Below are 9,260 nucleotides of genomic sequence, written 5' to 3'. Positions count from 1 at the left end.
GGCTGCAGGGGGAGATGATGGGGGCAGGAGGCTGTGTGGTGGGAACAGACCCAACCCCAAGGTCAAACCAGGGGGTAAGTCAAAGTATCTGGCTCAGACCACTGGGCAGCTGAGGGCAGTGCCCGGGGTGGAACCCAGGTGGAGGTCTTATCTGGCCAAGACATGGCGGAAGAAGGCGGTACCTGTCCTTCCTTCTTAGGGAGTGGAAGCTTCTGAGCGTGGCTTGGGTCTTTCTGAACCGTGGTGACGTTTCCACCCTGCCACTGCCTGTCTTCCCAGTTTGACTTGCTGGAAATGGACCGGCTGGAGAGGCCGCTGGTCAACCTGCCGCTCCTCCTGGACCCGCCCTCCTATGTGCCCGACACGGTGGACCTCACCGACGACGCTCTGGCCCGAAAATACTGGCTCACCTGCTTCGAGGAGGCCCTGGATGGGGTGAGCGCCCTGTCCGCCGTCTTGGCTGGGGTTAAGCTTCCCAGGCCCCCGGGGCCAAGCCGGCGTGGTGAAGGGGGATAGGCCAGTGTTTGCCAGAAGTCCCCTGACCTGCGTTTGAGTGTGAGAGCGGTGACCCCGCTCCTAGTCACTTGGGTCAGTTAGGACAAGATGGCTTCTAAGGACAGCAGATGCTTTTGCCAGCTATCACATTTCTTCAAAAAGCCAGCAGTTTAGTAGACTCTGCTGAGCTGTGTGACTGAGGCGCAGGGAGGATTGGGGGACCCTGACTCTGAGGGTGGGGCGAGTCCCCCTCCAGCCCCCACAAGCTCCTGGTGAGGCCGCCCTGGCTCCTGCTGCTCACCTTCTTCAAGGCTGGGGTGGGCCTGGGGGGCACATGCTAGGCCCTGGGCCATGTTGCCCCTTGGGAGCTCAGCTCCAGTGGGCTTGGCTGCTTCAGCTCGGGCCAGGGAGCCCTGGTAGCAGCATGCCCCCTTCGTGAAGCCCTCGGAGAGGCCGGGTCCTGCTGGGGCGTGTCCTGAGGGAGGAGTCCCAGCCCTGCCCAGGACCCAGAGTGAGCTCTGAGCGTCCAGAACTTCCTGTCTCTGGCACAGGGCAGGGGCTCCATTCTGAGGACATGGATCTTAGCCTGGGGTTTCCTGGGTACTGAGGGGCCAGGGTCATTCTTGCTCCTGTCCCCCAGAGCAGCTGGGAAGGGCAGATGTCAAAGGGTGACTGTGAACTGTCACCCTCAGCCTTTCCTGTTCCAGGAGGAGCTGCCCTGACCACAGCCTGGACAGCCCCCCATGGCCAGCACCCACCTTACCCCAGGCAGACCCCAACAGCGGGCCCCCACCCTGCCCCAAGCCCCCCTCAACCAGCCCCAACCATGCCCCAGACACCCTCCACAGCCTGCCTCCACCCTGTCCTGGGCTCCCCACAGCTGTCCCCAGCCCTGCCCTGGGTAGCCCCCCGCACAGACAGCTCCCACCCTGTCCTGGGCTCCCCACTGCTGTCCCCAACCCTGCCCTGGGCAGCCCCCCACAGCCAGCCCCTACCCTGTCCGGGCTCCCTATAGCTGGCCCCAACCCTGCCCTGGGCAGCCCCCCACAGCCGGCCCCCACTCTGTCCAGGCTCCCTATAGCTGTCCCCAACCCTGCCCTGGGCAGCACCCCCACAGCCAGCTGCCACCATGCCCTGAGTCCCCCACAGCTGGCCCCCACCCTGCCCTGGGTAGGCCCCAAAGCTGGCCCCCACCCTCCCCCAGGCCCCCTGCTGTCATGTGTGGGGACTTCTCAAGCAGCAGGGCCAGCACTTGGCTGACTCCTCCTCCCGTTGCTGCCAGGTAGTGAAGCGCGCAGTGGCGAGCCAGCCGGATTCCGCGGATGCGGCCGAGAGGGCAGAGAAGTTCCGGCAGAAGTACTGGAACAAGTTGCAGACCCTGAGACAGCAGCCCTTGTAAGTGTCTGGTGTCCTGCTGCGTGACCGCCTCTCCTGCTGAGAGGACCCCTGCTCCTCTAAGAACGTGCTGTAGTGTTGGCGTTCTGACCTGGGCTGGCTCGGGGGTGGGGGTGGGCCCAATGGCACAGTCCCTTCGGGCCGCACCTCAGGCGGCGTTGGCACTGCCTAGAAAGGCTTGGCTCAGAGGGCTCCCACCGCCCCCAGGATGTCTGTGGCACCACCAAGGATGTACACACGGGCGGGTGATTGGCCACTGGCCAAGCTTGCCCTGCTCAGCACCCTTTGCCGCATCTGTGTCTAGTGCCTACGGGACCCTGACTGTGCGCAGCCTGCTGGACACCAGGGAGCACTGTCTGAACGAGTTCAACTTCCCCGACCCCTACTCCAAAGTAAGTGTAGCGCGCCCAGGCCTGCCTTGCTCCCCTGTGCCTGCCCTGCTGTGCCTCCCGTCCCGTCCCCGTCCCGTCCTGCCAGTGCCACATGTCCTGTCTCATCTCTGTCCTGTCTCTGTCTCTGTCCTGCTGGCTCGGGGCGTCCTGTCCTGTGTCTGTCCCACTGGCTCAGGGCGTCCTGTCCTGTGTCTGTCCCACTGGCCCAGGGTGTCCTGTCGAGGCCATACAGGCTTGGTAGCGGCCAGACTCTGGCATTGACTCAACACCAGCAGGGGCCTCTGTTGGCAGCATCTGCCGAGTAACTGTGTTGGGAGCCACCCTGGTGATCCCACAGATGTGAGGGCCAGTTAGGGACAGGGACTGCCGTGACAGGGGAGAGAGAAGGGGTGACAGGAGGGAGGAGAGGAGAGTGGGAGCCCTGTTTGGGCGTGTGTACCTGAGAGAGGCCACCTCCCTGTGGGAGCTAAGGGCCTCCCAGCGTCTGCGAGGGTGGGGGACTGTGATTGGGGACTGCCTGCCCCTCATGGGCAGGGGCACTGGGCCACCCTTGCCCCCTCCTAGAAAGTTGGGCAGTGCCCGGAGGCCTCCTCTCGTGACAGTATGCGGGGTGGTGGAGCCCTCTGAGCCAGGCCTTTCCAGGTATCTGTCTTGCTTCCCCGAGTCTGGCGGCCACAGCCCTCCTTGGCCCCTTGTGCCAGGAGGCAGCGGTGGCAGCAGCGTGGGCCCCTCCCAACCCCTCCCAGAGGGGCCAGCGCCATACCCTCCTCCCCTCCCCTCAAGCACCCAGCCTTGTGACTGAGGAAGTCTGGGTGTCAGGGGTTTGGGGGCCAGGGCTGTGGGCACCTGTGGGGCCATGTGGCCATTGCTCTGTCACATGGGGGCTGAAGCTGTCCTGGGCGTCATCCTCAGAGCCCCGCGCAGCTGCGCCCTGGCTGTGGTGCCTGGGCGTCCCAGATGCCGTGCCTGGCGGTATCCTGGTGGGGCCTGAGCGCACGCTCTTAGGGGGTTGATGTGGAAGGGGCTGGGTCCAGGATGGTGCTCTGCTGGGGACCTGGAGAGACGCAGCCTGGCAGAGAGCAGGGGACAGCCCGCCCCACGGGCTGAGGCTGCGTGTCCACTCAGGCCCGGTGTCTGGCGCCCTCCGCAGGTCAAGCAGCGGGAGAACGGCGTGGCGCTGCGGTGCTTCCCCAGGGTCGTGCGCTCCCTGGACGCCCTGGGCTGGGAGGAGCGGCAGCTGGCGCTGGTGAAAGGCCTCCTGGCGGGGAACGTCTTCGACTGGGGGGCCAAAGCTGTGTCTGAGTAGGTGTCTGTGGGCTCAGGGCGGGCTCTGCAGCCTGTGGGTCCCATCCTGCCCCAGGCTCGTGTTGGAGGAGGTGGAGTGGGTCCCTTGAGGGTCATGTGGCTCTTGGTGGCTGGGGCTTTGGGGCCCAGGGAGTGCACACACAGCCGCCCCTGGGGCTGTGCCAGGGCCGCGCCCTTGTCTGTGCCCACTCAGGCCCTGAGGAGGCACCTTCCTTAAGCACAGGTGCCGTGGAGGCCTAGGAGTGTGGGTTCGAAATTCGGGACTGATGTTTTCTTTCCTTTTTTTTTTTTTTGAGGCAGTCTTGCTCTGTCGCCCAGGCTGGAGTGCAGTGGCACCATCTCGGCTCACTATAACCTCCACCTCCCGTGTTCAGGCGATTCTCCTGCCTCAGCCTCCCAAGTGGCTGGGATTACAGATGTGCGCCAACACGCCTGGCTATTTTTTGTATTTTTATTAGAGATGAGGGTTTACCATGTTGGCCAGGCTGGTCTTGAACTCCTGGCCTCAAGTGATCCACCTGCCTTGGCCTCCCAAAGTGCTGGGATTCCAGGCGTGAGCCGCCGCGCCTGGCAGGGGCTGACATCATCTGTTGTCACAGCCCAAATTCGTGTGTCCTGCATGTGGTGGGAATAAGACGTTCCTGCTGTGGTGTTCGGAGGGTGCTTTGCAGAGGCATTCCCTAGACTGGCCTGTGGGGCAGGCACGTTTCTACGGCACGTGGCGCTGTCTCCTGGGCTCTGAGTCTTGGCAATGGCCCATTTCCACAGCCATTTGCCTCCACTCCTGAAGAAGCTGCTTCCAGGCCCTGGGCCTCCCGGGCAGCCGCACCACCTCTCGTGGCCCCTGCTTTTGCATGTGGGGCTGGCGGGGAGACGCCTGGGTTCCTGGCCTTCCCTGGGTCCCACTCGTGTCTTCACACGTGGACGTCGGAGCGCCGCCCCCATCATGGCTGCCTCTCTGGGACATGGGCCCCTCCCGAAGCCTGTCGGAAACGTGAGGGCGGTCCTGACCTGCCGGCTTGGCTTTGTGGCTGGGGGCTCCTCACCCCGCCTGCGCGGGTGCCAGGCGCCGAGCACACCGACACGCTTCCCTGGCCCCACGGCTCCGGGTCCACCTTGAGAAACACCTTTCCTTGGCGGCCCTGAGCCCCCGCTGATCACCGTGTGTCAGGAACGCTGCGTCTGTGCTGCCTGGGAGTGCGTGGGGTCTCTGCGCTGGCACATCGGCGGAGGGTTTTGTTTTCTCAGCTTTCTTTTCTTCTCCATGCAGTGTCCTTGAGTCCGACCCCCACTTTGGGTTTGAAGAGGCGAAGAGGAAGTTACAAGGTACAGATGCCTGCGGCTCACAGCTCTGTCAGTTGGGCTCGGTGGGGGGCGGGGAGAACTTGCTTCCTGGAGAGACAGACACCTGAAGATGAGTCTCCCTGACCCCTGACCCCTGACCCCTGACCTGGAGCACCAGGCTAATCTTGTGTTTCTCTGTCTCTCAGAAAGACCCTGGCTTGTGGATTCCTACAGCAAGTGGCTTCAGAGATTAAAGGTACGTGGAGGGGCCTCCCACCTCTGCCCCTGCGGACACAGCGTGGGGCCCAGGGGGGTGGTCACTGGAGGGAAGTGGACGTGGGCTGCCCGCGTGGCCCTCCCCGCCTGTTAGAGTCTCACAGTCGCTCCAGCCAAGGGTCTTAGTGTCCCCTGGTCCGCTCTTGCCCTCCTGGTGTGGCCGCTTCTTAGGTCACCTGCCCTAAGCACAAAGCCCGCTGGAAGAGACAGGCACTGCCCCTGCAGGCCAGCCTGTCCCTGGCATCTCTGGAGCCCTGAAGCCCTGGTCTCAGGCCCTACGGGCAGCTTGGCGGGTGGCGGGGGTGGGGTCTGACTGGCTTGGCTGCGCCTGTTCCCAACTGAACGTCCTGGTTTTGTCTTACAGGGGCCCCCTCATAAATGTGCCTTAATTTTCGCAGATAACAGTGGAATAGACATCATTTTGGGAGTCTTCCCCTTTGTCAGGGAGCTACTCCTTAGAGGGACGGAGGTGAGTGGCGAGGTGCCGGGGCGGGGCCCTTCCCCTGGGCTTCTCTGCTCTTGGTGGGCATGGCGCTGCTGTGGGCCTCTGGCTGTCAGGCTCCTCGGACCCAGCAGGTAGGTGCAGGCGGCAGCATGGGAGGCAGCTCAGAGCCCTCGAATGCTGGGAGGGTCCATGTGCTGAAGCCCAGGGCTGATGCCAGGCCCCTGGAGGGCGCTCACAGCAGGGAGGCTCTGGGCTGTGACGTCATGCCAATCAGAGGCCGGCAGTTCCCAAGGGCAGCCTCTGAACTCTGCTCGGCCCCTCGGCTTGGCTCCCTCAGAGGCCACAGAGCAGCAAAGTCAGGCAGGGTCCCTGCGCCTTCGCCGCAGGAGGCTGGCCAGGCCCGCTGGGTACAGCACCCTCACCCCGCCCGGCCACTCGAGGGGCGGCCAGCACGCAGAGGCCATGCTGGGCGGGCGCAGGGTCCTAAAGCGCCCGGGCCTCCTCCTGCAGGTCATCCTGGCGTGCAACTCCGGCCCCGCCCTGAACGACGTGACCCACAGCGAGTCCCTCATCGTGGCCGAGCGCATTGCAGGCATGGATCCTGTCGTGCAGTGAGTGCTGGCGGCCAGTGCTGGGGGGTCTTGAAGGGAGGGACACCAGCTGGGCGGAGCGGGCCATGGGGTTCATCACTGAACGGGGAGTTTCCTGGGACCCCGCTGGAGGCGCTGACTGCCTCGTGTCCGCAGCTCTGCGCTCCAGGAAGAGAGGCTGCTGCTGGTGCAGACGGGCTCAAGCTCCCCATGCCTCGACCTCAGGTAACCCCGCAGCCTGAGCCCTGCTCACACCCAACTCCGTGCCCTCCGTGCCGTGCACCCAGGCACGTGCGGGACACCAGTGTCAGCCCTGCCCCCACCGCCTCTCCTGACCCCAGGCCTGCTTTGACCTCAGGAGGGGACAGAGACACCATTCCCGAAGGTGGCCTGGGAGGGTGGATGGGCTCAGGGTCTGAGGTGGCTCCACCTGGGCTGGGCTGGGGGACTTGAGGCAGGAGGGGCCCGTGTCCCTGTGGCTACTCAGCTTCTGTGGTTCTGGGGGTCCTTAGTCGATGGCGTGAGGTGCTCTCTATCCTCCTGACTGCAGAGGAGGAAGGAACACCCCTTAAACAAGCTGGCTGAGTGCCAGGCCGCTGGTCCGCTCTGCTTGGTGGGCTTCTCCAGTGCGGGCGTCATCTGTGCCGAGGAATCAGTCCCGAGAGTTCGGGGGCAGAGGACAGACTGCAGCTGCTCTCAGGGGCTCCGGGCTCAGGCAGCACCGGGCAGAGGCTGGGTTTGGAGGCGCCCACGTCAGGGAATTGAGGGGTGGGGCTTCAGCCTTCACGCTGGTCGCTGCACTCCGTGGGAAGTGGAATTTGGGGTCCCCTCACCCAGTCTCACTCTCCCCTTCCTCCTGAAAGCCGCCTGGATAAGGGGCTGGCCGCACTGGTGCGGGAGCGTGGCGCGGACCTGGTGGTCATCGAGGGCATGGGCCGTGCTGTCCACACCAACTACCACGCAGCCCTGCGCTGTGAGAGCCTCAAGCTGGCCGTCGTCAAGAACGCGTGGCTGGCCGAGCGGCTGGGCGGCCGGCTCTTCAGCGTCATCTTCAAGTACGAGGTCCCGGCCGAGTGAGGCGCCACAGCTGCGCGACCGTCCGCTCGGCACTTGTCAGGATGTTTTAGCGCCACAGGGAGACTGCGTTCGAATCCACGTATTTATATTGTACTGCCGGGACCTGGCACACGCCCCCGGTCTGAGGGGTGCGCGTGGCCGCGAGGCGAGGCAGTTTTGTCTTAGGAGACGTTCGTATTGGAATCTATTTAACTGCTGAAGACCTTTTATATATATATATACACACACACATATATATATATATATATATATATATAAACAGAGAGACGTATACAGGGATGTCTGGCGGGACGCAGCGCCACGTACGGGCACGCACCAAATAGAGTTTTTAAAAGAGGCCACAGCTGCCTGTGCTGTTTTCTTTTGGAGCAGGGGCCCCTCCTGACCTCCCACGGAGAAGCCCAGAGCGAGGCACTTCCTGCGGCTGCTTCTAGACCTCGTGGGCAGGGAGCACCGGCCGCCCCGCTGACCCTGGCTCCAGGTCCCGCGTCACACCGCTCCTTCCTGGCACCCCGGGTCCCGCGTCTCACTGCTCCCTCCTGGCACCCCGGGTCCCGCGTCTCACCGCTCCCTCCTGACAGGAAGAGCCAACGCAGCGGCTTCCTCCCTCCAGCGCCCTCCCCCTGCACCTTCGTGATGTGTGGGTGCTCAGCAGCATTCCTGACTCGAGCCACAGGAAGGAGCCCTTCTCATCGATCACAGCGAGGAGCTGTGCAGAGCCTGCTGGTTTTGTTGCTGTGGCCTTGGGCCCAGGCCCCCCAGGGCCCTGTCCTGTGGCCAGGGTGGGCATGGTTGGGGGGAGCAGCAGACAGGCACGCTGGGCCTGGCCTCTGGGAGCTACTAGGTACCTGGGGGTCCCTCCCAGTCCCCGGGCTCCCTGCTCAGCCCAGGTGTGGGGTTGAGGCTGCACACAGCCACGTAGGGAGGGCAAGAGCTTGCGGAGACCCTGCTGGGCTGGGGTGGGCTGGCTGTGGGCCCAGCTTTGACTTCCTGTGCGGGAGCTGTTCCCGGTGCTGAGCAGCTGGGCAGGCCCTGAGGAAGCCGAGCTGCCGCCTTGCCCCCCCCCCCACGCCCCTGCTAGGGACCCCAGATAGGGAAGCTTCACTGAGACTCCCAAGCACAGGCTCCCTAGGCCAAGGACAGTGGGTGGCACCCCTGACAACTTTGCTTGGCAGCCTGGAACCCGCAGAGGCCAAGGCTCCTCGGGGGCTGCCCCATGGAGACCTGGCCTGCCCAGTGGTGCCCGGTGGCCATTTTTGGCCCCCACTGTGGTGTCTTCATGACCTGCCCTTGGAGTCCACGTGGAGCCTAAGGCCTGAAGCCCGGCCCTTGTGCAGCGGCCACCAAGGCGACCCCTGTCCTGGCAGCTAGGCTGTCCTGAGGCTGGCTCCGCCTGGCTCCAGCTTCCCCCTCCCCTTAGGTTCCAGGGCAGAGGCCCAGCCCCCAGGACCCCTGTTGGCTCTCACCACTTTCAGGCTCTCTCCTGGGGCCCCGCTTTCTGCCAGGGAGGCCCTCCCAGCCTGCTCCTGTGTAGCCTCTGCTGTCCCCACTCAGCCCCTCCAGCTCTTGCCCCTGTCCTGGCCCTGCCCTCACTGGTGGTGGTGGCAGCACTGCGCCTGCCCAGCCTGACGCCCACAGGGCTGCCCCAGGGCCGGAGAGTCCATCCACGCTAGGGGACTTGCCCACTGCAGAGGTTAGGCCAGATCCTGGCTTAGGCAGGACGTCTAGGAGGAGGTGGGGGTGCACAGAGGCCTGGATGAAAAGACCTGGGACCAGCACACCAGTGCCCAGCCCAGCTCAGGAGCCCCTGCACACCCCCACGCAGGGTCTGCCTGCCCAAGGGGCTGCCCAGCCTATGAGCCAGGCACCCCTGTGCCTGCGGGTAGCCCCCAGCCTCTGTGACCCCAGGTGGAGCAGGAGGGCTCTGCCTTGTTTCAACGTGGCTTTTTTTTTTTTTTTTTTTTTTTTTTTTGAGTCAAGGTCTCTTGTTGCCCGGGCTGG

General features: G+C 64.3%; 1 protein-coding gene across 3 annotated transcripts in view; it reads left to right on the top strand.

Annotated features, from left to right (window-relative positions):
- Positions 1 to 7,456, top strand: part of PANK4 (pantothenate kinase 4 (inactive)) — an 18,285-nt gene extending 10,829 nt beyond the window's left edge. For 2 of the 3 annotated variants that reach the window (XM_032262171.1, XM_032262170.1), the window contains exons 10-19: positions 280 to 435; positions 1,778 to 1,890; positions 2,195 to 2,282; positions 3,433 to 3,584; positions 4,858 to 4,913; positions 5,078 to 5,127; positions 5,512 to 5,616; positions 6,103 to 6,203; positions 6,339 to 6,407; positions 7,046 to 7,456. In XM_032262171.1, coding sequence (XP_032118062.1) covers positions 280 to 435; positions 1,778 to 1,890; positions 2,195 to 2,282; positions 3,433 to 3,584; positions 4,858 to 4,913; positions 5,078 to 5,127; positions 5,512 to 5,616; positions 6,103 to 6,203; positions 6,339 to 6,407; positions 7,046 to 7,259 — 1,104 coding nt within the window. In that variant the 3' untranslated portion in view covers positions 7,260 to 7,456. The remainder of the gene's footprint in view (positions 1 to 279; positions 436 to 1,777; positions 1,891 to 2,194; positions 2,283 to 3,432; positions 3,585 to 4,857; positions 4,914 to 5,077; positions 5,128 to 5,511; positions 5,617 to 6,102; positions 6,204 to 6,338; positions 6,408 to 7,045) is intronic. The other variant, XR_004263997.1, reaches the window with a different exon arrangement.
- The last annotated feature ends 1,804 nt before the right edge of the window (positions 7,457 to 9,260 follow it).

Source organism: Sapajus apella, unplaced genomic scaffold (assembly GCF_009761245.1).
Source record: "Sapajus apella isolate SASKATOON/1434 unplaced genomic scaffold, GSC_monkey_1.0 scaffold127, whole genome shotgun sequence".
Taxonomy (NCBI): Eukaryota; Metazoa; Chordata; class Mammalia; order Primates; family Cebidae; genus Sapajus; species Sapajus apella.
This window is presented reverse-complemented; position numbering and strand designations above follow the sequence as displayed.